The 26,780-nt window shown below is 59.3% G+C and overlaps 1 protein-coding gene across 1 annotated transcript; it reads left to right on the top strand.

Moving 5' to 3' along the window:
* Window positions 1-13,892: 13,892 nt before the first annotated feature.
* MRPL23 (mitochondrial ribosomal protein L23) lies at window positions 13,893-20,549 on the top strand. Its single transcript, XM_032358795.1, has 5 exons — window positions 13,893-13,999; window positions 15,648-15,770; window positions 16,526-16,608; window positions 17,153-17,226; window positions 20,343-20,549. The coding sequence occupies exons 1-5, from the start codon at window positions 13,926-13,928 to the stop codon at window positions 20,514-20,516; spliced, it is 528 nt and encodes a 175-aa protein (XP_032214686.1). The 5' UTR covers window positions 13,893-13,925; the 3' UTR covers window positions 20,517-20,549.
* The last annotated feature ends 6,231 nt before the right edge of the window (window positions 20,550-26,780 follow it).

The following is a 26,780-nucleotide window of genomic DNA, read 5'->3' as shown; positions in this document are numbered from 1 at the left end:
CGTCCCCTGGAAATGTGGGGGCAGAAGCAGGGTCCAGAACAAGGGGGCGCACACAGCCTGAGGGGCCGCTCGCCTCCAGAGGAAAGGAGCAGGAAAGCGCGTGTCGAGAGGCGGCCTCGGCAGACACAGGCCGCTCTGTCTGTGTTGTAAGGGAGCACAGTGCGCAGCTGTGTAATAAATGTGAAAATCCTGACCAAACAGAATTATGGAAAATATAAATCACAAAACTTGGACGGAGACGGAGAGCCTCGCACAGCGGACTATTCACGGACGAGGCTTCCAGAGTCGGAGCCGCCCCTCCGGGAAGGCTCCGCGGACTCCAGGGAAGGAGGGAGCGTGCCCTCGGTCCGCCGTGGGGGGGGGGACCCCAGCAACAAGCGCGAGCCCCCAGACAGCACATGCACACGCGCGAGCCCACCCCAGCACACGCATCTGCACCCCACACGAACGCACACCCCGCGTGGGGCTCACCAGTTTGCCAGCACACACGTGTCCCCCAGTACGTGCACCCCAGCTCCACACACCGCCCTGCACACAGACACGCTCCCAGCCGACCGGCTCGACGGAGGGCATGCAAGGGAGCATCGGCGGGACCCACGGAGCCTGGCTCTCCATCTCTCTTGTTCTGAGAGGCTGCCCTGGGGTGCCTGTCAGCACGGGGTCGGGAGGGCCAGCTCCCCCCACCACTGCAGGGGTGAGCTCCCGAGGGATCCGCCGGCCGCAGGGAGCATGAACAAGCCTGGGGTCTCGGAGGGAGCGCGGAGAGCACATCTGCGTGGCTGACAAGCCGGGAGGGCCGGAGGGATAGGGGCAGGTTTGAACCGGACAGTCCGGCGGGGGAGACAGGCCTTGGTGGGAGGCCATGCTTGCAAACGGGGAGGACACGTGAAGCTTTCCAGGAGCGGCTCAGCCTCAGCCTGCGACCAGCACGTGGAGCCCCAGGCCAGCCCTCTGCGGCCCGTCCCGGCCTGTGGCAGGGGACTTATCATCATCTGTTTAGAAACGGGAACACACCTGGGGCCCCGCCTGGCACCTTGCGGCGGACACCAGGAGGCTGGGCAAGAGCCCCGGGGTTTGGGGCGGGGGGAGAGGTCAGAAACCGCTTCGTGACGGTGTTCTTGAAAACTGCGTCCGATGGCCAGTGTCCAGGGGAATAGAACGTCACCGCCTTGACTCGGGGGGAAGAGGCAGACGTGAGCAGACGGGTCTCGTTCCCGAGAGGCTGAGCCGCTGGAACTGCAAGGAATTGTTCTGGATGACGTCATCCCCTCTCTCCGGGTTCTGGAGTCGTAGGTGCCTCTAGACGGTTCTAGAGCAGCAAGTGACTGATGCGTCTGACTCTTGGTCTCAGGTCATGATCTCAGGGTCATGGGATCGAGCCCCGTGTCGGGCTCCAGGCTCAGCGCTGGGTCTGTTCTGGATGACGTCATCCCCTCTCCCCGGGTTCTGGAGTCGTAGGTGCCTCTAGACGGTTCTAGAGCAGCAAGTGACTGATGCGTCTGACTCTTGGTCTCAGGTCATGATCTCAGGGTCATGGGATCGAGCCCCGTGTCGGGCTCCAGGCTCAGCGCTGGGTCTGTTTGAGATTCTCTCTCCCTCTCTCCTCTCACGCCCTCTCTCTACAGCAAATAAACGAGTAAAATCTTTAAAAAAAAAAAAAAAAAGAAAAGGACAGAAGGGCAAAAAAGTATTTTGTCTTACCTACTTGTGCCTTAAAAAATTGGCACTATTCCCAAACAAATGATTATCTACAAAAAAAAAAAAGAAAGAAAGAAAGAAAGAAAAGAAACGAGCAAGAAAATCTGCAACATTCTGAATTATCAAAATCAAGAGTTCATGCAGGTACGTGAGAGCATAAGATAGAAGGGCTGAGAGTTAGAGGACCATATTTAAAACTACCGTTTACAACAGAAATGTAAAAACGTACGATAATAAGGATAAATCCAGCCCAACATGTGCAGGACGGCCAGGCGTGAGAGAATCGCTTTATTGAGAACATCTAAAAAGCACCAATACCTGGAGACAGTTTTATGTTCCCTAAGAGAAAGAGGTCCTGTCTTAAAACTGTTCGTTTTCCCTAAATGAACCCATGCATTCAGGGCAACTCAACCACGTTCCCACAGGGGCGCGTGTAAATCCACGCTGATCCTAACATGCGTGGGGACGGAGAGCACAACACAGACCGTGTGAGGGAGACGCCGGCTCCCAGGTGACACGGGCGTGGACACGGAGCCTGAGGACAGCCCCACGCACAGGGCCACGGGCACGCCGGCTGTGCTGGGGCGGGCGGGCGCCGGGGGCCGAGGGGCGGACAGACCAACTCTGAGAATGAATAAGGGGACGCCGTGCACCAGCTGCGCACGACGGTCCCGAAGTCGGTCCCTGTTTGAAGAACCGAGCCTGAGAAGGGAAACATCCCGACTTCAGGAAGTGGCCATGGAGAGCGTCGGAAATCTGTCGGAACAGGGCGGTTTCTTCAACCAGGTGTGAAAGCTCCAAAGCATAGGACAAGACTTTGACAAATGCCACGGGCGTAAAGCATGTTTTAAGAACATGAATCTCTCCGGGTTAGAAAACAAGGTCCGAGCGAGCGAGCTCTGAAGTCCTCGTCGGCTTCGTGTGGGGGCTCTGGACTCAGGCAGCGCCAAGGCGCCGGCAGGAAGGGGCCCCAGGGAACAAAGGGTGAGGCCGCACAGGGAGAGGGGCAGGCGGGGGGCTCAGCTGCCTGGCGTGGGCTCCAGACAAGGGACTCTGTCTGTCTCTTCCTGCTGTCTCTTCCCACATCTGCGCCAAAAGATGCCGTGAGCCCAGTGGACCACAAGCCAGGTGTTGGGAGTGGGTATCTGTAGCACATCCCCGATGCAGGCCAGGGGTGGCCCGGTTGGATGTATAGAAGGAACTTCGGGGCACCCTTAGGTGAAAGGCAAGCCGTTGAGAAAAATGGGCAAAGGGGGTACGGAGTTCACAGAGAAGAGCCCGGACGGTCAGTGAATGTATGGGAAGTGGGAGACCACGTTTACACGGCCACGAAGCACCAGTCCACACACACGAGGGGGGCAAAGGACAGAGGTGGGTTAGGGGAAGGAGGGGCTCATGCTTCTGGGAGCACGCCGGCTGTGCGTGCAGATGAGAGAGGCTGGGGCTGGAAAGGCTCCCCTTCGCGGCCCCAGGTGCCCCAGTCAAGGGAGGCGGGAGGCGAGGGTCAGGATGGGCAGGGAAATGCAGGCGCGGCCCTGAAGGGCGCCCCCAGTCCCCTCTCCAGGCAGTGAACGGAGCACCCCTGCCGACGACTTGTAAAGCTCAAAGCACCTTGAAAACGGAGAAGCAGCTGACAGCACGCTAGCCAGGCAGTAGCCCCCGGCAAGGGGTCATGCTGCAGACCCCCCACCTCAGAGATAGCCTGAAGTTCAACCCGATTTGATTCATGAAGAAACCGCCCAACAAATCTGGCTGTGGGACCCCCCTTCAAGACATCTGGCTCAGACTCTTCGAAACCATCCCTGACCTGAAAGCCCCCCACCCCCAAAAAAGAAAATTAAAAAAGAAGGAAAGGGCACGAAAATTAAAGACAATGCGTCAACCTTGATCACACGCCACTTCCAAAGCCCCAAGCGACAGAGGACACTTTGCCACCCATGTGTCGGTGGCATGATGGTGGAAACACGGTCATGGAGGCAGAGGTCGATGCTCTGAGACTTGTCGCAGGCCTCCCGCGGGGCTTGGGGCGGGGTGGGTGGGAGCAGGTGCACCGGAACCAGGTCTGAACGCAGCCAGCACTGGCACCGCGGTGGGCTCCGGCGCTCAGCAGAAGGCGCGCGGGGACAGCTTGCCCCACCTGCTCCGCTCCTTGAGGCGTGCCAGTCCCTCTCCTGGCGCAGGTCGCTGGGGGCAATCCCAGAGAGTTCAAGCCTTCCCCCGGGGTGCAGCAGCCAGGTAAATCCTGGCAGAGGCGCAGATGGACAGGACCTACTGCTCCACGCAAGCCCTGGCCAAGCTTTGAAAGCACGGCACAAGTAAGCTACAGAAGGAAAAACCTGCTTACACAACATATTTAAAAATATGAAGAGAAATTATCCGTGCCTCGCTGTGGGGAGCACACGTGGCAGATGCAGAGTCCCCTCCAGCAGGGGAAGGGGATCTTATTGTGAAGGGGCGACCCAGAGCCCTGAGACAGGGCACATCATGCTCTACTTCTCAGCCAAGCGGTGGGCAGGGAAACGCAGGTTCTTCCTATGTTTACTTATACCTTCTGGTGCATCTGAAATAGTTCATAATTGTTAAACATCGGGGGCAGGGCACTTGCCAAAACTCAATCTTTATTTCTGAGAACAAAACAAAGGCTCGAGAAACTATAGAAATTATAAATAAGCACTTCCTTTATCTACATTTGGTGGCGGAACACGAAGGCATTTCAGTCCAAGACAGGACCCAAACGAGGACGCCTGCTTTTACCATTAGTCTTCAACCCTGGGCTGGAAGCTGAAGACAATGAGAGAGATGTTGAACGGAGATAAGATGTATAACTTCTGGAAAGGAGGAAACCGAACTACCACATTCCTCGGAGCCCCGAGAGAGTCAACGGAAGAGCTTTCAGAATAAATGAGAGAACTCAGGAAAGTAGCCAGATGCAAAATACATATTTTAAATAGACATTTTTTATTATTTTGTAGCAACGACCAGCAAGAAGATAAACTAGAACAAAAACACAGTTCTCAAACACAACCAAACCAAACAAAGAGCATAAAATACTCAGCAATAACCCTCTTAGGAATGTCCAGGGTCTGTAGGAAGAGAAGGACAAAGTTTAATGAGAAACATGAAAATGAACTTTGAAAGAAACACGAGAGACAGAGAGAGAAAAACACAACTTGTTCTTGAGGAAGTTTATAAAAAATCAGTTCTTTCCCAAATCGATGTATAGGTTTGCCAGGTTTTCAACCAAAATTCGAACAGGATTTACTTGGGAGAGAAGGGTGAGCCAGGGAGTGGGGAGGTCATTGGCAGGAGGAATCTCAAATTCATAGAGGAGGAAACATAGCCAGGGATAGCTAAGAAACATTTCTGAAAATTAAGAGCAGATTTCTCAAGTGAAGGTATTACGGTTGATACGCGCCGAGAGCTCCTTGCAGACCCAGGGTCCGACAAAACTGCTCTGCTTTGCCTCATGCAATGTTCGTAGTAGACCAAAGAGGCAAATATTCTCGTCACTTGCCCTCTCCAGAGGAGCCAACCGAAGCTCTGATGGGTTACACCAAGTCCCAAGGCCACGCAGCCATGAAGCGTCTACTCAACCGTAGATGGTGAATGACAACTCCACATGCTCTGCTCTTGATGGCTGTAAAATTTCTTCCAATCCTACAGTATGTATCAGCACAATAGCACGTACGCGTAAGCTTCGGAAAGCACCCCGATGGGTGCAAGTGGGCTGGTAAGATACTGAATGAAGGAGGTTGAGAGAATCAGACGTGCGTGTGAAGAAGACAAGGCAATGAGACTTTCACTCCATGCCAAATACCAAAATACATGTCAGGAGAACGAGAGAGTTCGGTATGAAAAAAACTATTAAAACTAGAACTACTGAGAAATGTTAGGTGCATGTCGATCTGGGGAAATTTTTCTAAGCTCACAAGCAATGGAAGCATCAGAGAAGTCAAGGAAAAGCTCGGTAAGTTTCATTACTTGGAAATGTGGAGTTTCTGTATATCAAGAAGTGTTTATCAAAAGGCAGACACCCAGTTCTAGCCAGGATGGAGTAACAGGAGCCAAATCTTTCCTCCTGTCTGAAACAACCCAAAAAGGAAAACAAAAAAATGTTTTTCAAGAGTGTGGACATTAGGCAGTGAATACCAGTGTTCCCAGGGAGATGGGAAGCAGTCAGGTTGGGTCCTACGATTGCCCAGCTCGCTTTCTTGGGAGAGTTTCCAGCCCTCGGCGCAGGAAGGAGGACCTATGGAGAGAAGGCTGGCGACATGCAGAGGCGTCCCCCAGCAGTCAGCAAGGTGCAGGGCACAGGTCTGGACAGGAACTGTCCAAGGCTAAGAAGAGAGCCACTGGAAAGGATTGGAGAGACCGATGCCTCCTGCTCACACAGGGGTGGGAAAAGGGTCTGTGCCCAGCAAACGGACTGGAAAAGTGAATAATTCATGAGGCATTGGGAACTCAGAAATGTCTTGTCTCAGTAAAAGGAATAATTAACCCTAGATAAATAATGGAGCCCTTGCTCCAGACCTACCTTACAAATCAGAAAGAGAAGACCGGAAAGGACCAGATTGTGCCTGGGTAATTTAACTGCCCTTGGAACAAAGCTCTAGAAGATCGGTCGAAGTATAAAAATACCCCACTCCCACCAAGGAAAAATTCATCATGTCTGGCCTCTGATCAAAAATGATCAAACAGGCAAAGAAATAGGAGAACGTGACCCACGAGGAGGAGAAAATCAATCAAAACCAACTGTGATAAGTTAACACTGTAAACTTAAACCCCTAAAGCAACCACTAAAATAAAAGGAGTAGTCCCAGCTCACAAGCCAACGGAAGAGATAAAAGGGAAGAAATCAGACTTGATGAACCCAAAAGAAGGCAGAAGAGGAGGAAAGGAGTCGAAAGAGTGGGTGAGGCAAATGGAAAGCGAGTAACAAGATGACTAACTCACAGCCAACCACACCAGGGGGCCGAGGGTACGCTAGGCATGAGCCCAACTAAGAGGCAGAGATGGTCAGAATGGATTTAAAAAGCAAGACCTCACTCTGTGCTACCTACGAGAAATGCATTTTATTTTATTTCAGTTTTATTTTAATTCGATCAATTAGCATCTAGTGTGTTATTAGTTTCAAAGATGGAGGTCAGTGATGCATCAGTGGCACATCCTACCCGGTGCTCATTCCATCACGTGCCCTCCTTAATGCCCACCCCCCAGTTACCGCAGCCCCCCTCCACAACCCCCTCCAGCAGCCCTCAGTTGGAAGAAACTCGTTTTAACAAACAAACACACCAACTGGTTATAAGGAATGACAGAGTTACATGAAGCCACAACCAAGAGAACCGAGAGGAGGTGGACAAATCCTTGATCTTGGTCAAAGATTTCAACACCCTCTCTAGACAATTAATCAGACAAGCAAGCACAAAATCAGCAAGGACATAGAAGACTTGAACAATACTACCAACCAACTTGACTTGCTTGACATTTATAGAACGCTCCTCTCAAATACACATCATTGACCAGTGCAGACTACGTTCTGGGCCATAAAACAGAACTTAATTAGTTGAGAAGGATTCAAGTCACATAAATTATATTCTTTGGACATAGTGGCATTAAGCTAGAAATTAATAACAGAAAGATCCTTGGAAAATTCTCAAATGTTTGGAATCTAAATAACACACTACTACATAATTCATGAGTCAAAGGAAAATAAAAAAGGCAATTAGGAAGTGTTGTCAACTGAATGAAAATGAAAATGCAGCTTAAGGGAACTCATGGAATGCCATTAAAGCAGTCCTGAGGGCCATATTTATACCACCACATGACTGTCATAGAAAGTAAGAAAGGTCTCGAGTCAATGACCTCAGCCCCCACCTCCAGGAAAGTTGAAAAATAAATGCAAATGAAACCCAAAGTAAGCATCAGAAAGGAAATAACAGAGATCAAATGAAAGTCAATGAAATAGAAAACAGAAAAAAATAGAAAGAACTCTTCGAAGATCAAATCAAAACTTGGTTTTTTGAGAACATCTATAAAAATTGACAAAACTAATCAATTTAATTAGGATCGAGAGAGAGAGAACAGGAAGTATCAAAATCAGGAGTGGGGAAGGTGACATCACTACAGTTTGAACAGATGCTAAAAGATAAAAGAATAACAAGGAAATATTATGAGCAACTTCACGTCTATCAACCTGATAGGTTAGAGGACGTGGACACGTTTCTTGAGATCAAATCTGACTCAAGAAGAAGCAGACGACCCAAGGAGCCTGGCACGGATTAAAGAATTGAAAGTGCAGCTAAAGCCTTTCCCACAAGGAAAGTCGGCTTTGCTATTGGATTCTACCAAACATTTAAGGAAGGAACAATAGCAGTTACGTGCACGTTCTTTAAAAAATAAATTGAGGAGGAGGGAAGATTTTCCAGCTCATTCTATGATGCCGGCATTCTCCTGATACTAAAACCAAAGACAATACAAGAAAACTACAGACAGCTATCCCCCACCAATGCCAACGCAAAAACAAAATTTCAGCAGGTGGAAATCAGCGATGTATGAAATGGATTACATACCAAGTGCGGTTTATCCTAGGAAGGTCGGGTTTGTATAACGTTCGAAAATCAATCGGAGTAATTCACCATTTTAACAAACTAAAAAAGAAAAGTTGTAAGGCCATCCCAATAGGTGCAGAGGAAACATTGGACAAAATTCCACATCCATTCCTGATTTTAAAGAGAGAGAGAGAGAATTTCTTAGCGAACCAGGAATAGAGGGAACTCCCTCAACCTCACGCCCGCCATCAAATGGTGAAAGACAAAGTTTTCTTGCTAAAGGCAGGGACCAGACAAGGATGTCTACTCACCCCTTCCTTTTCCCATTGTATCGGAGGTTCTTGCCGGTGCAATTTGGCAAGAAAAAGTCGCACAAACTGTAGAGGAGAAAGGAGAAGTGCTGTCTTCACAGACAACTGCATCATCTAGTCCAGTGGAACCTACAGGAAAAGCTACAAGCACTAACAAGGGAGTTTATCCAGGTTTCGGGGCACAAGGTCACCCTACAAAGTCAGTTATACTTCTGCAAAATAGCAATGAGTGATCAGACATTGACATTTAAAAAACACCGCTTCCGAGTAGCATCAAGAAATAGGGGGAAATGAGACATACGGTGTGGAAGAGCTACATCTTGAAACTACGAAACGGTGCTGAGAAGTTAAAGACCTGGATGAAGACAGGGATGAGTGGTCTCCACGGACCGGAGGCGGGTTCAACACTGTTAAGACGCCAGGTCTCCTTCAGTTTACCCCGCGGATCTAATGCAGTCCCAGCCAAAGCCCAGCAGGTTTTTTATGCAGAAATTTATAAGGCTGTTCTACAATTCATATGGAAATGCAAAGGACCCACACTAACCAAAACAACCCTGAAAAAGCATGAAATCGGGCTAACATTCTGAGAATTAGGATCAGTCTAGAGTAACCAAAACGGTACTATTGGTGTAAAGATCTTCAAATAGATTGGGAAAATAAAATAGACCCATACATATGCAGAAATAATAGCTCTCCCAATAAATCATGCTAAAATAGGTGGATATCCACCTACAAGAAGGAAGAAAGAGGAGGAACAAGAGGGTTGTTTGAATACAGAATTAACTCAAAATGGAGTGTAGACCTAAATAACTATAAAAACATAGGGAAAATCTTAATGAATGTGGATCGGCAAAGATTTCCCAGATATAATACCAAACCCAATCCCCCGCCGCACCAAGAAAGACTGGCTGAGATTCATCAAAAATGTTTAAAATTTGCTCTTCAAATTTTATTGCATTTCACCGTGAAGAGAAGGAAAACCTAGGACACCGGCCGGGAGAAAACCTTAGCAAAACACGTTTCATAAAGGGCTGATCCAGAAAACAGAAAGAACCCTCACAACTCAATAATAAGAAAGCAGATAACCCAGCTTTTAAAAATGGGCCAAAGATCAGAACGGGCAGCTCACGAACAAGACAGATGAATGGCGAGAGGCCGTGACTAGAGGCACAGCTCTGTCATTGTGGGAATGCAAGATAACATCACAGGATACCACTCCATAAGAATGGCTAAAATCGTAAAGCCCTTTAAACATAACAAACGCTGGGCAGAATGGAGAAGGGCCTCACATCACTGGTGGAAACGTTGAACCATACACTCGGCAGTATCTGTTTTCTCAGAAAGTTAAACATACACCTGCCATGTGATGTGGTCATTACATCCAGGCATTTCCCCACGAGAAAAGGAAATGTTTGTCCTCACAAAGACTTTCACATGAATGTAAATGGCAGCTTTATTTTTAATCGTCAAAAACTGGAAACAGCCCAAATGCCCATCAGCAGATGAACGCGTAAACGAATTGGGGCCCATCCATACCATGGAGGTCAGAAGGAATGCAGGGCTGAGGCATGCGAAGGCATGGATGAGTCCCAAAATAGTTTTGCCGGGAGAAAGAAACCAGACAGGGAAGAGACAAGCTCCATGCTTCCATTTATAGAAAACTCCAGAAAATGCAAGCTAACCCGGTCATTGGTTGCTTGATGGGGCATGGGGAGAGGCGGAGGGAGAGATGAGAGAAGGGGTTACAAGGATCCAACGGTGCTTTTGGGGGTGATGGTCTCCCTGACACAGGCACGGAGCAGGTGTGGGGACTCCTGGGGAGGGGACTGCTCTCTCCCTCCAGAAACCTTCTCAAGCCCATTCCCACCCACCGTTCCTATCCTCAGGGGAGTCCTTCCATGAAAATGGGGTGGCAAGGAATGAGGTGGCCTTCACTCAGGTGATGAGGGGGCTCCGAGGGCCAAGGGCTTCCATGTGCCACCACCGGGCCTTTGCACATGCTGCCCCCTCCCACCTCCTGCTACTCTTCCCCGCACGCATCTCCCAAGAGCATCTGATGTATCTCGCTGGTTTACTTGGGTGCCCTTTGTCTCACTTGGGGGACATGACCACAAAGGCAACGACTTTATTGCTTTTGTGCAGTGCTGTGTCACCAACTCCGGGTAGGTTCCCAGACAATATGGGTACAATAAATCAATGAGTGTGTGAACGAGTGAGGGCACACACAGAGGCCTCTCTGTGACCTCCTCCCCTCTTGGTCTGCAGCCTGAGGTCACCTCCAAGCCCACCTCGTCCTTTCCCTCCTGCCCAGGGTCTCCCACTGCCGTCTGAAAGGACCCCCAGCTCCCCAGCCTGGCCTGGGAGGCTCAGCATATAAGCCGGCCTCACAGGGTGGCTCCTGCCTGGCCCCACTCCTTATCTGCCCACGGGGGGCTCTGCCTCCCCTGGGCCAGCTCCCATCACTCCTGAGGCTTCCCTGGCACCAGCACATGGCGGGGGGCAGGTGGGGGTGTCAGATGTTGGCCAATGAACACGCATGCGAAGATAAAAGAAGTACATTCCTGCACGCCTGTCACTACAGCCAACATCCAAAACGCTGACACCACGAAATGCTGGTAGGACTAAGGAGCGGCGGGAACGCTCTCTCAGCACCGGTGGGGAGGCGGGACAGGGCAGCACCTCTGGAAGCCAGCTGGGCACTTCCTTGCAAAACTAAACGCACTCTTCCATACGATCTAGCAGGGGTGCTCCTTAGTGGGGCTCCAAAGGAGTCGAAAACTCCTGTCCACCCAAATGGCTGCACACAGCTGTCTGGAGCAGCTTTACTCGGAATTGGCAGAACCTGGAAGGAGCAAAGCGGGCCTTCGGCAGGTGGACGGGTGAATGGTGACCCACCCTCACAAGGAAGTATTATCAATACTAAAAAGAAATGTGCTGTCGAGCCATGAAAAGACATGGAGGAGCCTTAATCGGATCTTACTGAGTGAAAGAGACCCAAGAGAAAAGGCAAGGCCCTGGGAGATTCCAACCATGCGACCTTCTGGGAAAGGACAGGCGATGGCGATGGCGGAAGCAGAGGGATCGGTGGTTGCTGGGGGCTGAGGGCGGTGAGCAGGAGGAGCACAGGGGATTAGGGCCATGAAACTGCTCCGCATGAGCCCATGATAGTGGATTCATGTCCTTGTACCTTCCTCTAAACTCACAGACCATCCAACGTAAGAGTGAATCCCAAGGTCAATGGTAGCCCTCAGTCAGTAACAATGTCTCAGTTTCGGCGCATCGATTGTAACAAAGAGACCAGCCAGCGCAGGCTGTTAACAGTAGGGAAGCGGGTGGGGAGACACTAGAATTTCCTGGTACTTTGTGTGCAATTTTTCTGTAAACCTGAAAATGCTCTAAAAACAATGTCTACTAAAAACAATTGAAAACAAACAAATAAAAAGTTATCGGAGCATGGATCTGATGAGACCGGAGAAGGAGGAAGAGAGAAGGGCTCTCGGGTGCCCCCGGCTCGGGCAGCAGCCTCCGCTTAGAAACCCCAGGCCTGCTGGGGAGGACCCCCGAGCGCAGAGAATCAGAGGGGTGGGGGCCGAGGGTCGAGGGCACGGTGGAGACCCCATCCCTGCCCGCACCCTCCGTGAGGACCTCAGCTCCCTATTCAGACGTGACCCCTCTCCTTGGGGCAGCAGCCCTCCTCAACCCACGCGAGTCCACTGACAGCTGTCCGCCACTGAGCCTCACCCAACTCGGAGTCCAGCACCCAGCCACACCTCCAAAGGCCCTTCCCAAACAATGACATGCCTGGGAGGTCAAACAGCGCTTCCTAAAAAGAAGCCTCCTGGCCCCGGGGACCCCCATAATCCAGCTCCCTCACTCTCCCTGCCCCTCAGCGTGCTTCCTCTCCAGGGACTTCTTCCCGCACAGGGCCTGGGGCTGCCCTTCTGCCTTCTCCGGGCCTCCCCCAGCAGGCAGGCCGCCCCCGCGGCGGCAGCGAACCCGTCCCCAGCGCCTGCCCCTCATCTTCAGTATCTGCATTCCAGGGGGACCCACTTATGCCGAACACAGGGAGAAGGAGGGCGCTCCAGCCCCTCTCCACGACCCAGGCTGTCCTTTTCTCAGCCTGGGGCAGCCATCAGCTTCAGCCTCCCTGCTGCCTTCCGCACGATCCACCCCGACCCTAGAGGTGAGACCCTACCCCTAATTCCTAGGGGTCCATTCTCTCCCTGAAGATTGCCTGACACCCCCCTCATGTCCTCCTGGCTCTGAAGAGCATTGAAGTTGCTGTTGGTGCCGAGTCAACAGGCCACTGTGGTGGGGGAGAGGCAGCTAAGGGGATCGAGGAACGGCCTGAAGCCATGATGCACAGGGAACAGGTCAAGTGTGGGGCCTCAGGCTGGAGGAGGAGGCTGCAACCTGGCCCTCCCCAAAGGTCTTCATGCAGGTTGGGAGGAGGGGGCATTAGGCCCCAGATGTGCCCTACAGAGTGGGCGTCCCCTGAGTAAGGGCTGTATGGGAAGCTGTAGGGCAAAGGGGGCCCAGGGGATGGGAAGAGGGGCCCAGGGCTGCCCAGAAGCACTGTGAGGGGCCTTGGAGCCCCAGATCAGGGAAGGGATAAAGCCACCCTGGCCAGGTGGAGAGACGGACCTCACATGAGGGTCACGCACCCACCCCTTTCCCACTTTCCCACCCCCCACCTCTGCCAGCAGCTGGAAGACTGGCTGCCCATGGTCTACAGTTCCTGCGGGCACCAGGGCATGGCCTATGGGGTAGTGTGGGGTGCAGAAGGGTGTGGCGGGGGACATGCGGGACTAAGAGGATGCTGCGGGGCGTGGGCGGGGTGTGAGGGGCAGACAGCGGGCAAGGCGAGGTACCTGGGCGAAATGGGTTCTAGACGCTCGAAGGGTGTGCGGGACTTGGGAGAGACGCGGGGGGCCTCTGGGCTCTTACAGGGCATGCAGGTCAGCGGTGCTGCTCACATGGGCAGGCCAGGTAGGGGCCAGGTGCGTGGGGCAGGGACAGTGGGTGGGGCAAGAGCAGGGGGGTAGGGACGTGGGTCGGGGGCGATGAGACAGGAAGATGGGGCAGAATGAGACAGGTGCAGTGAGTGCGGCAGGTGCGGTGGGCGGGGCGGTGAGGTAGGTGTGCAGTGAGGGGCGGTGGGCGAGGCAGTGGGCGGGGCGGTGGGGGCAGGTGCGCGGGGCGGGGCCGAGGCAATAGGCGGGGGGCTGTGGGAGGATCGTGGGCGGAGCGACCCAGTGGGCGTGGCCGGTTTACGGGGCGGGCCGGAGGGGCAGGTGCGCGGGGCGGGGCAGGGGCGGGGCCGTGGGCGGGGCGCCGAGGGCCCTCCCGGAAGCCAGGGGGCGCTGTGATGGGTCCACGCAGGCCCTGCGCGCCCCTCCTTCCGTCCGCGGCCCGGAAACCGGCGATGGCGCGGAACGTGCTGTGAGTGGCGGGGGGCGCGGGCCTGGGGGGCGGGGAGGGGGCGGTGCCGGTCGGGGGTCTGCGGACGCGGCGCCCACGTGGGGCGCACGCGAGGGAGGGTCGCCCCGCCCGCGTCGCCGGGACCCCCGCCCCGCCCCCGCAGGCCCCCCGCAGTGCAGGCGACGCACCGGCTCCCGGCGAGCGGACAGCGCCGCCTGCGCGCATGCGCGTTGGCCTGGCGGGGTGGGGGGGTGCGCCGGCAGGTGCCGAGGGCGGGCGCGGGCCGGGGGAGCAGGCAGGGCGGCGGGCTTGGCCGCGGGTCGGCGTGTCCACGCGGCGGCCGGGGCGGCTCGGGAGGGGCGCGGGGGAGGGCGGGGGCGCGGGTGAGTCACCCTCGGGGCCCCGGGGAGGTAGGGCCGGCGGCAGCCCGCCAGGGCGCTGTGCTTGGAGCAGGCCGGGGCAGTCGGGAGCTGCCCTTGAGCGGGGTCGGGCTTGGGGAATCCGCGGGAGGGTCCGGCGGGCCGAGGGGCAGGGGGCCCCCGGCGGTGCGGGCCGGGCGTGCAGGGCCCGGAGGAGGAGGCCTTGGACTCCAGGGGAGAGTCCTGACCTGCCCGCCTTAGGTCCCTGACCTCTGGCCCTCACCTGGGCGTCCCTCCAGCCCCAGGCGGGGTCTGAGCCCCGGCGTCCTTACCCGCACAGCTGCCCCAGGGCTGCCCTTGTCCCCCTGCAGTGCTACAGCTGGTCAGCAGGGGGAATAAGTGAGCCCTTGGGTGGCCGGCCATAGGCCCTAACTCCAGTGGAGGGTAAGACGAAGCAGGCCCCTTGTTCCCCGGGCGGGAGAGGACAGGCCCGCAGCCTGCATCAGCCGTCCTTCCAGCCTCCCCCAGGGCCCACCCTGCTGGGCAGCTGCCACGTGGCGACATGGTCACGGGCAGATGGCATGTGACCATTCCGTCCTACAGGTGCCCTGGCCTCCCAGAGCCCCCGCACTGCCCACACGCCCCAGGTGCCTGCTCGGCCCTGAGGCTCACTGCTCCCCTCACCCCCTGGCCCTCCTCATCCTCACCAGCACCCCCTTTCAGGGTGCTGGTCGTATCGAGCTCAGGGGCCACAGGCAGGGCTGCAGAGTGGCCCCCAGGCTTACCGGTGAGACCCGCAATGGCGCCGGGTCCCTGCGTGCCCAACCCCCCAGGCCCGGCCCCCTGCACACCGAAGGCGCCCTCCTCCCCTTGCTGTGGTGGCCGTGGGTGGTGACCTTTCACTGCTCTCCAGCGGCCTCTGCTCGTTCTGGGGGTTTTCTGGGTGGGGGAGTGGGTTAACAGGGCCTGGTGATGGGTGCTTCTCCCCACCACGCAGAGTCTGTGCAAGTGATGCCCGCCCCTGCTGCGGGGTGAACCGGGGCTGTGGCCCCACGGCAGGCCAATTGCTTGAGGCACTGGGCAGTCCTTTCCTAAGGGCCGCAGCCCACACACGTTGCTGGGTACACGAGTCTTGGGGCCCACGCTGGGCCAAACCGTGCAGTGAACCAAGGGGACCCTGGGGCGCTGCCCTGTGGAGAACTGCTCCCTTGGCTTCCTGCTGCTGCTGCGGTGGGTAATCGAGCCGTGGTCCGCCAGGGGCGCCCCGGGGTCCTGTGTTCTGTGTCTGACACGAATGCATCCCCCCCCAGGTACCCTCTATACCAGCTGGGTAACCCCCAGCTCCGCGTCTTCCGAACAAACTTCTTCATTCGGCTGGTGCGGCCCGGCACGGCCCAGCCCGAGGACACCGTGCAGTTCCGGATCCCCATGGAGTAAGCCCCTGAGGAATGCAGGCCGGGGAGTGTCCCCTCGTTCTGCCGGGGTCACAGAACCTGGCTCGTTTGTGGGGCTTCTCCCCGCTGTGGAAACACCACAGGCAGCCCTCTGAGCTGCTCTGCAAATATTGACCGAGGGCTTGCTGTTTGCAGAGCCTCGGGTGAGGCCAGGCTGCCCCCCACGCCCTCCCATCCCCCGACGACTGCCCCCTCCCCCCGCGAGGCCCCACACTTCTTTGCCTCCGCACTTTAACTGCATGGAGCTCCGCGCTGTTCCCAGGCGCCTGGCCCCAGGCTCTCCGAGCTGTTTACTGCAGCTTCCAAAAACCTAGTTTTCCTGGTGGTTCCCTTACCGAGGCCCCCAGCGCCAGAGCGACGCACAACCCTGTCCCCAGACTGCAGGGTCCTGCTGCAGAGCCTCAGGGTGTGACTGTCCCAGGGCAAGGGGCTGGGGGTGGCTGGGCAGGGCCATTTCCGGTGGAAGGAGGGGGGGCCTCGCCCCCCAACGCCACCATGTTTAGGGAAGGGCCTGGTAGGATAGCAGCTGTGCATGAGCCTGGCCCGGAGGGCACCCCCACACTGACCCTTCCCTGGGGAGAGCTCTGCCCGGGAGCCTGGCCCCCAGTGAGCACGAGCTCCCTGCGGCCTCCCCCTACTTGCATGCGGGGGAAGGAAGAGACCGCGGGTGGGTCACGTGGCTGCTGTTCATCTCAGCCTGGCTGGGACTTGCTTTTCTTCCATCTCTACCCCAGGATGACCAGGGTGGACCTCCGGAATTACCTTGAGCGTATCTACAACGTGCCTGTGGCCGCCGTGCGGACAAGGGTGCAGCATGGTGCGTGCCAGGCCCCTGCTGCCTTCGGTGGGGGTGGGCGAGCCCAGGAGGCCTCATCCCAGCCTCTGCGGGGTGCTGGTTCTTGCCCGGGAACCGAGGTGCTCGGGGTTGCAGTGGCTTCCCGGGCCCACACTGCCGATGGAGCAGAGCCGGGGCTGGAGCTCGGGTGGGCAGCCCCGCTCCTGCTCTGGGCTCTGCCCTCGACTGCCTCGGAAGCAGGGTCAGCAGAGCGCTTTCTTCTTGGTTCCCTGACCCCTGACCCCCCACTGCACCCTGAGTTGTAGGGTCACTGTGCTGACAAATGGGAGAAAGCGGTCTCCTGATTTCTTCTAGACCCGTTCGGGAGCGGAGACGCACAGTGGCGACGCCGTCTCCTCACGCCCACTCTGGACCCACAAACCGGTCACGTTCGGGTGTGACCCACTGCCCTCTGTGGGAGACCAAGTCTGACGTGTTTGCCTCTTTCTAGAACGTGGGTTCCTGCATGAGTTGGACTGAAGGTCTCGTGCTCGTAGTACAGTGTGTTGTGCCCCCCCCCCGACAGGTTCTAACAGGAAGAGGGACCACAGGAACGTCAGGGTGAAGAGACCAGACTACAAGGTGGCCTATGTGCAGCTGGTGAGTGGGCTTCGGGCAGAGGCCCAAGTGCTGGGCGTGACTTACCACCACCGTGACCTTGGTGCGGGGGGCGGGGTGGGGGACGTGTTTGTGCAGCGGCCCCCGCCTGGGGCCCAGGGAAGCCCTGAGAGGCAGAAGCTCAAGGCCTGTGGCGGGCGAGGGGCAGAGCCTGCACTTAGTCCTAATCCCAGTGAAGCCCCAGGCGGAGCTGGGGCTCAGAGCACAGTCCCTCCTTGGGAGGAGAGGGCACAGGCCCGCTGTGTCGAGCCCTTGGACTTTGAATGTGCTTTCGGCTTGGGCAGGCCCACTCAGGCCCAGGGGGTCTGGGCTTAGACGGAAACCAAAGCTCCTGGCTCTGGAGAGCGTGTCCTCAGAGGGACAGGTCCCTGGAGGACGGGGGCGGGGGAGGCTCAGTTGATGGCTTGGATCTTAGAGCTGGACCCGTTGCAGGTGCCCCAGGGTCCTGGCTGAACCCCCTTCCCTTTGGGCTGGGCTGTACGGCTCCAGCACATTCTGCCAGGTTCTCTTGACCGTGTCTCCTGCCTGTCCTGGTCCACTGCCCATCTCCGTCTAGGGGAGAGGCAGACCCACAGCCCCAGAGCCCCCTGCTTAGGCTCCGCCCTTCCCCCCACGGGGACCCCAGACGAGCTTGGGCAGATGAGCCCTCCCGGAGATGGCCTGTCCCCCACCACCTACGTGCAAACCTGCCAGGGTCGGCCCTGCAACCAGGGTGCATTCGCTGCCCCCACTGTTTGAAACCCCCCAGTGAGGGGGTGGCTTCTAGATTCTTCCATACCGGTGTTGACTGCCCCGGCTGAGCCTGCGGCAGGAGGCGGCCGCCCGTGGCCGCTAGATGGCAGTAGCGCTATTGCGCAAACCTCGCCGGGGCAGGCCTCTTCGGCAAGAGGAGGCCGCTTGTTAGGAGAGCAGGTCAGCGTGGCAGCTTTTCTGAGAAACAGTCACAGTTGTTGTTCTAAACAGGGGCCCGTGTAATTATTTGGCCTGATATTTGCCGTGCATAAAAGCAGCCAACCCAGGTGGAGAGAGCGCCCGTTGGCCATATAAAGGCGCCTGTGTCCTGAGTGTGAAATCAGGCCATCTGTCTCTGTCACGCGTGCGGGCAGACACCCCCTGCGCGGGCACTCGCCACCCAGCCCTCCGCAGGCCAGCGACGGTTACAAGTGGCTTCTGAGTCTGCCGAGCCCTCGCATTCTTCCCCGGGCCCCACCGCAGCCCGCTCTGACCCCGCGGCCCAGCTGCCACGGGGCGCGCCTCTTTTCCCACATGAAGCCGGGCAGCGTGGCCGGGGGGAGGGACCCCACTGGGCAGGAGTCCCGCCGGCCCACAGCGACATTCGTCGTGGGCCCCCTGCCCCCAAGTCCTGCATGCCCCGGCCCGGCCTACAGACCAGCAGGAAGCTCAGGCCCTTGACCCCCGGAGGGGTCCCTTCTCTGCCCCCTGCTGCCGGGGCCGACCTCTCCCAGCGTGTCCCCGTGGGCCCTGCTCTGGGGCTTCTAAAAACAGAGCTAATTGTAAAGCACACAGAGGGTCAATCGCGAACACAAATTAAGTTTCCGAATCTATTTTGAGTTGACTGCTGCGGAAGAGCCCGTCCGGCGGGGCGGGGGCCCCATGTTTCCCCCCGACAACCTGATACACATCTCTGCGGGCCTGCGTCCCCCCCAACGGCCCGCCGCACGTCACCGGCCAGCCAAAGCCCTCTGGGGCCCAGGCGGTGGCCCGGGGGGCGCTTGGGAGCGCCGGCCCAGGGCCGGTTCCCACACTGCTCCTTCCCCGCCTGTTCTGCTGACCCACTCTGCGCCGTGAAGGGGGGTTGAGGGTTCACGTTGGAAAAGCACAAGGTGATGGTCCCCAGAGAGGGGCACCCGCAAGTGGCTCTGGTCTCTGGTGAGAAGGGAAGAACCCCCACCGGCTCCGTGTTCCCGGAGCTCTTGCAAACTGGCATCTTGGTGTTTGTATTTTAAAATGTCGTTTTGGGTCCTCCCCTCAGAAAACCAGCAAAATCACCTCGATGTGTTAAACATAAATCCCTGTTCTGGGCAGTCAGCCTGCGTGGAAACGGCCGCCCTTCGGTGTTTTACAAAGAAAGAAAGTGCCATGTTGAGCTGGTGAGCTGTCCTGCCCCCGGCGGGGCTACCAGGGTACACGGCCCCGCTGTCTACACTCGGGCCCGCACGCCGCTCCATGCGACCAGAATTTATAAACCTTCCCTTCTCGGGTGGGGCGTGTGGGCTGTTTCAGATCATACTTGGCCGCCTGCCCAAAGCCAAATTTCTTTACAAAACAAGGGTCTCCAAGAACCAGTGCACTTCACTGATTTTACTTATTAAAATTTTCCAGATACGGATGCTGTCCTCCGTGCTTTTTTGCCCGTCTGGACACAGACAGCGCTGCCCTGGTGTGCGCCCCCCCTCACTCCCCCACCCCCATGACCTGATCTTGGGGGGCCGCTCGTGAGCCGAGGCGAGCTGAAAGGCACCTCACTGTGGCTGGGGTCCCCCCTCCTCCGCGCCCGCAAGGGCCGGTGCCCTGCACACGTGCTGGGGGTCTGGGCTGGGGCTTGGCCGACGCTGGCACATTCTGAACTTTTAGTGAAAGACGTAAAACCAGTTAATTTGCAAAGCCGGTCTTGATTTATAGACTGCTGCATATGTACATTTCTTTGTACGTTATATGCGTTTTATTTGCCGAGCTCCGAGCCAGGAGGAGGGGTAGGCTTTAATGTGGGTAAAGGCCTGTAGGTATTTTGGATGGAAAAAGTCTCAGCGCGGCACCAGACGTGATTCGTGCCGTGTTTTCCTGTGCCTCGCTCCTGCCCCCCGGTCCGTCCGGGCTGCCCCGACGCCCGTGAATAGGCGCTTTGCTGGGCTGCTTTTAACGAGGCCTCTGCCTCCGCAGACACCCCTCCATAAAGAGATAATGCCGATGAAAGGGGCAGTGTCCAGAGTCCTGGCCAGTGGCGGGCCAACATGTCCGCGCTCCACGCGGGGACAGTGCCCCGGACTTGTGGCCGCGCGGCCATCTCCGGGGGCTTGGGGCAGGAGGGTCCCGGGGCCAGTGTGGTGTCCAAGCCCAAGTACTTGTCTCCCCGGCAGGCCCACGGACAGACCTTCACGTTCCCCGACCTGTTTCCCGAGAAAAAGCAGAGCCCCGACGGCAGCCCCAGCGGTGGCGACATCCAGGACAAGCTCCTCGAGGAGCAGCGGCAGCGGCAGCAGCAGAGCCAGGATCCCCGGCGCGGCGGCGTGCCCAGCTGGTTCGGCCTGTGACGGCCGCAGTAAAATCCCACGTGTGGAGCAAAGCCCCAGGCTCTGTGTCCTCTGTCCGGCGCCCCCCGCACACAGGGCACCGGCCTGCAGGGACACGGTCCGGCCCTGGGAGCCTCAGGCTGGGGAGGGGCGGGGCTGGGTCCCAAGCGGGGTCTTCGTGAGGCAGGTCATGCGGGCAGCTCGTCAGGAGGGGCAGGGCGAGCGCCACGGGCTCCCGCTGGGGGACCAGGGGGCACCGCCAGTGGCTCTTGAGCACCGAGGGGTCTAAGGCAGGACCCAGAGGAAGCCGTGTTCAGCAGACCAACCTAACAGGAGGCGGGAAACGGGAGGAGAGGTGGAAAGGCCCACCGGCTGGAAGGCCCCGGGGCCAGGACAGCACGGGCAATGCCGTCGGCACCCTGGGTGGACAGTCTAGAAGGACCCGCAGGCGTGCATTGAGGGGCTGCGGCTGTGAGATGTGCCAGCGGCCAAGCTGGCCAGCGGCTCTGTGCGCCACAGGCCTCTGTGGTTGCGCTCCGTGAGTCCTGGGTGCTGTGCGCTGGGCACGGTGGCGGGAACAGGCCACCCAAACTGGGACTGCCAGCGTGAGTGTGCCTGTGGGCAGGCTTCATGCAGCCCGGCTGGGCCTAGGGACTCGGGAGCCAACCAGAAAGCACCGGCGTACTGAGCCTGGTGGGCCACACGGCCCCTGAGCTAGGACGCGGTTGCCCCCAGCCCCCGGGAGCCACATCCTCTGGTGCCGCTATGACCCGAGGAGAGCCCTGCTGCTTCCCTCCTCGGGGGGCCTTGCAGGGGCAGCAGGAAGTGGGGGCGGCTCCGCAACCCCCCTCTGCCCTGAGGGACACCCAGACCGGGGACGGCCGCGTCACGTGGGCCTCACGGCTCCCTCCACTTGGAGGGTGAAGGTCCGGGCAAACGCCGCCTTTCAGCGTTGATTTAAAGTGATGGGGAAGGTCCGGAAGGCGCCCGGAGAGCAGAGTCAACGGTATTCTCCTTAGAGAAATAATTCATGGGGCCCCACAGCCCCGCGGACCCCAACTCAAGGCTCGGAGAGGGGATCCTATCGTTCATCTGAGCACGTCCGGCCAGGCCGCCGCGCACACCCGCACACGGCCCAGCGCCTCCGCCAGCTGCTCTCCCCATGGGCGCCCCGCTCTGCAGCCTCCCAGAGACCCCCGTGTCCCCCCACCCGCTCCAGCCCCAGAGGCGCGGTCATCTTTCTGCGGGGGGGGGAAGGGGCCGGAGAGCAGCTGTGTCCTCCGTCTCCCCTGCACGCTCCCCGCCTCGCCCCAGGCCGGCAGAGCCCCCTCCCTGCCTGGGGCCCCAGGACAGGCCCACGGGAATGAGGGTGGAGGGGAGGGCAGCGGTGGGGGGGCCTTGCAGGTCCTCAGGAATCCAGGAAGTGGGCCTGCAGCTGGGGGGCTGCTCCACCCCACCCCCAGGCTCAGAGCCTCAGGGAGGAGCTGGCTGGACGCCCCTCCCCCTCCGGGCTGCTCCCTGGCTGGAGGCTGAGGAGGGAGAGGGCCTGTGACAATAGCCCCGCGGGTGTCCTAGCCGTGACTCAGTGTCCCTTCTGCACAGCGGAAGACGAGCTCCAGGTCTCTGCTTGGGGACCAGAGTGGGGTGTCTCCCACACTGCAAACAAGCGGCCGGCAGCCCTCCTTGGCTGGACACCTCGCATGGGCCTGGGTGCCCCTTCCTGTGGGGACCGTCCCGTGGGGAGCAGGCAGGGCCCAGGTTGTGGGGGAGTCCCTGGGCCGAGGAAGAGCGTGAGGGCCCCCAGTGCTTCCCCCACGCCCCGCGAGCCCCCCATCTTCTGGGATGTTCATGTGTCGCCATGTGGGAGGTCTGTTTACTTTGCAAGAGGGAGTGAGAGACCGGGGGACGCCAGGTTATAGCGGGCAGAGGCCGGCAGGGCAGGCTGAGGGGGGCTGGGGCCGGGAAGGGCCCTGGGGCCTGGCGCGCTTGCTCTGCCCATTTCCCGGTGTGTGCGGATGAGGTATGGCTGCAGCGGGGTGGGTGCCCAGGCCCCCGGGGACGCACACCAGACCCCCCTCCGCGCCCCCCCCAGCAGCTGCAGGTGAGGCCCAGCCGCCCAGGGCCATCAGGATGGAGGGGACACCCATCTGGCCGCAGTCTTTCCGTCAGCGGCTGGTTTTCCTCTTCTAGGGCCAGAGGAATCCTCCCCCAGGGCTGCGCCACGCTGTCTCCCCAGCTCCTAACACAGGGCTTAAGTCTCTGACTCCAGATAACAGCGGGGAGCTGGGGCAGGATCCCCACGCCACCCACACACCAGGCCACGGGGCCCTCTGCCGGGAAAGTGCCCACAGAGCTTTCCACAGCCCAGACCCCCCTGTCGGGTGGGCTCCCCGCCTTCTGGCCCCAGTGTGCACCCCCTCCCCATGGGCCCCCACCCCAAGCGGAGGATCCAGGCCCAGGGACGCCACACTTCCTCTTGCCCCACCCCCACCCTGCCCCAGGGCCTCCTGGAAGGCACGTCTGGAGTGACCACGCTCCCCCCACTTCCTGGCTTTCATGTGACCCTAAATTCTGCTAGTCTGTGCGGGAGCATAACCGGGGGACGGCCAGCCCCGTGAGCCCGCCGAGGCAGACGTGACGGCCCCGTGTCCCGGCCCGGGGGCTGGGGGCTGGGTGAGGCGTGGGTGGGTGCTGGGTGGGGAGCGCCGGCCCGGGGGCCCCCCGCTCTCTCGCCTGACCCAGGGCCTCCCTCCCGGCATGCAGGGCAAGGCTCGCACGTCCTCTGCTATCTTCACACGGCTTTCTGGAGACATAGCTCGCATACCCCACCACCCGCCCCCTGCAAGTATGTCGTGAGGTGTCTGAGCACATTCACAGAGCTGCGTCTCTATCCCTGTGATCCGTTTTAGAAAACATGTTTGTGTCGTCCAGAAAGCAGCCCGTGGCCACCCCCACCCCGCCCCACCCCTGTCAGCCTCAGCTCTGCTCTCCATCTCTGCGGGGCCCGGCCTGTGCCCGGCACGTCGCACACATAGGCCCCCGCCCCATGCGGGCTCGGTGGTCGGGCCGGTGTCCCCGGGGTCCGTCGTGCTGTGGCACGTCTCCGGATGTGCTGTGGACGGCCGCCTCGTGCTCCGGGGTGTGTGTGGGCGGGTCCACTCTCTCTGGCAGACCCTGGGGTTGCTTCCCGCTCTGGGTCCGCGATTTGGGGGGCTTGCGTGTCTGTGTTCCCCGGGGGGAGGACTGGGCGCTCTTCCCAGAGTGTCCCAGGCGAGCCAGACACTTCTCTGTCCCTACATGTCCGTGGGCGCTGTGCAGAGCTGGGCCACGTGTGCGGCTGTCCCTGCCACCAAGGCCTGGGCTCTGCCAGCGGGGCAGGAGCAGGGGTGTGGGAGCGGGGGGCCTCCCCTCCAGCACAGAGAGGGGTTTTGGCCCCGGGGACCCCAGGCCCCATGTTGCTTCTTCCCTGAAGGCTGCACCTGGGGCACCCTCCCCTCGCACACCACCCCGCCCTCACGCTCCACAATCCTTGTTTGCCCAGGTGTGGGGCGGCTGGTGCAGTGTGGGCTGCTCCCCACACGTCCGGGGGCCCCGGGCCAAGCCCCGGTCCCCTGTGTGCGGGTGACTCTGAGTCCCTTCGGGGCAAAGAAGGAGCCCTCTCGCAATGCCCCACCGCGCCAGGACACTCTCCCTCTGGGGGCGACCCCAAGCCACATGGCAGGGAGCGCCCTCTTCCGGCCATTGCCAGCCCCGGGGACTGCACGGCTTGGGGGGCTAAGGGGCGAGGTCTCGTTCCACCGGCTCAGTCCAGAGGGATCAGCAGCCGCTGCCCACCCGCCGGCGGGAACCCCAGCACCGGGAGACCAGTTCAGCGCCTGCGTTTGCTCCCGACTGAGGTCGTCCCAGCACAATCCCCCAAATCACTTCATTATTTCTCCGTAAATAGGGCTTTTCCTAGTCAAAGTCATCGGCCTTTTTGTGTTGCCCCACATCTGGCTTTGATTGGCCCCGGCCTCCCCGATGGATGCTGGAGCCCTGACGTTATGAGGGGAGGCCGCAGCTTCTCTTGCTTCCCGCTCAAGGCCAGGCCGGGGGAGGGGTGGGGGGGAGGGAGACCCCAGGCCTGCGCCCGCACGTCTGTGTGCTCCCTGCCTGGGCCGGGCTCTGTAGGGGGAGTCCCAGGCTCTGCCCCCCATGCCCCATAGCTACGTTCAAGGCCTTCCCTGGGCAGAGTCCCGGCTCCGGCCTTCATCTCCGTGGTGTCCCCCGCTCCCCGCCCCGCACTGCGCGGGCATTTCATCCCAACCACCCCCACACACACACCAGGACCTCTGCCACCCCCTGTCCCTGACGGATGAGTGACAGCAAGCTCTCCCACCCAGCCCCCGCCCCGCAACTCCCCAGTACGGAGTTCAGCGGAGCCCAGCAAGGAGGGTTTCTGACTCGGATGGGAGTCTGGGGGCTGGAGGCTGGGCTCGGTGGCGCTCTCTCCTCCGGCAGCAGGACGCTGGGAGATGGCTGCTAGCGGGCTCCACTGGAGGCCGTGGGCACCTTGACCCCGCACAGCTATCTGGGTCCTGTGACATTACCTAGGGTGCTGGGGGCGGCCCAAAGACCACCCGCCCCCGAGCTGGTGGCCGGGTGGCTGAGCGGCAGACACCAGGGACAGGCCTGTGGTGACTGGTGCAGAGCGAGCCGGACGGCGTCTGCTGGCGGGCCTGTGCCCACTGCCCGCCAGGGAGGGGAAGCTCGCAAATCCTCCACAGGAGCTGGGGAGAACACCGGGGGGGCTCAGTGCCCCCCGGTGGGTATTCGCGGGGCCCCCGGCCCCTTCCGCTGGCCGCTGCAGGCCTTCACTCCCTGCCGCGGGGGAGGTGCCTCCCAGAAGCCTTTGCAGTGGGCCCAGGGCAGGGGGGACGCGCCCCCTTAAACAGAACAAGGTGCTGGCCTTTCATACCTTGGCTTTACGAAGTGTTGGGAATTCTGACGACCAAACAGCTGGATGTTCCCCAGCAGGTTCTCCCTGGGACTTCACCGGCGGCCAGGGCCCTAAATAATTCTTATAAAAACCATGTCAGCCCCCAACTGTGTGATATCTGATTTGTAGCACTAATAAAACCCCACGTCCGCTGCCAGAGGGGGGGCTGCGCGAGCCCGGCGCTGAAGACGCCAGTGTTTCCCGCCGGTGCACGTGTGCACACGTGTGCACACACACGCCTGCGTGAGCAAGTTAGTGCGGGGAGCCCTGAGGGAGGGGCGGCTCTGGGGCTCCTGCCTCACTCCTGGCCCCCCTGAACCCCACACGCCCGCCGCGGCCTCGTTCACCAGGAAGTGTGGCTGCTTGGCCGGGCAGCCTCAGCACAGGGAGGAGGCGGGGCAGCCCCTTCCCACTGGACAGCCTTGGGGAGTGGGCCCGGAGGTGCAGACAGTGGGCAGGGTCAGGTGCAGCCCCCAGCGCTCAGAGCTGGGACGGCCCCTCAGGCTTCTCTCAACTGGGAGCCAGCCCTGACTGATAATGATGGGGCTCCCTCCTTCCAGCTGGTCCTTGTCCCCAGCAGCAGGCCTGGGAGGAACCAGGGGACCCTGGGCCCAGAGCACCACCGAGAACGTGCTCTTGAGCACTGGTGGCGTGAGAGCCCGGAAGCACCCAGCTCAGGGCCATCTGGGGGGGAGTCTAGATGATAAGCCCCCCAGGACACGGAGAGCACCGAGGAGGACCCACAGCAGGGGTGCTTGTTCAAGGCCAGACCAGAGGACCCACAAGCAGGGGTGCTTGTTCAAGGCCAGACCAGAGGCCTCCGGGACACACGCTGGCTGTGGGGGATGCCGGCCAGGCCGGGAGCAAGGGCCTTCTGTAAAGACACCCACCACTGCCGGAGCCGTGTGCTTCGGGCCTCGGTCACCCCGTGGGGTTCCCTCCACTGTGCCCTCCCAAGGCCGGCCTGCTCTCCGAGGCCGCAACACCATCTGACAGCAGGACATGGAGACCCTGCCTGTGAAGGGCCCTCCCTATGTTCAGGGGGACCATGCAGGGCTCCCCGGGGCCCCTGGGCACCGGTTCCTGCCCCCCAGCTCCTAACAGCAGGCAGACAATGGCCACCCACTGTGGGCAGGATCCCCTTGCCAACAGCGTGTTGGGGCACAGAAGAGGCCCAGAGGCTTTGCAAAGAGGGGCTCCTGGAGCCAGGTCCTGGTCTCCCCTCAAGCTTGTGAGGCCCCGGGCTGTGGGCTCATCTTTCCTGGCGTGAAGTGTGGGAGCGCTAACGCCAGCCAGGGAGGTGCCGG

The sequence above is a fragment of the Mustela erminea genome, chromosome 9 (assembly GCF_009829155.1).
Source record: "Mustela erminea isolate mMusErm1 chromosome 9, mMusErm1.Pri, whole genome shotgun sequence".
In the NCBI taxonomy this organism is placed as follows: Eukaryota; Metazoa; Chordata; class Mammalia; order Carnivora; family Mustelidae; genus Mustela; species Mustela erminea.
The sequence above is the reverse complement of the archived record's forward strand: the minus strand, read 5'-3'. Positions and strand labels throughout refer to the sequence as shown.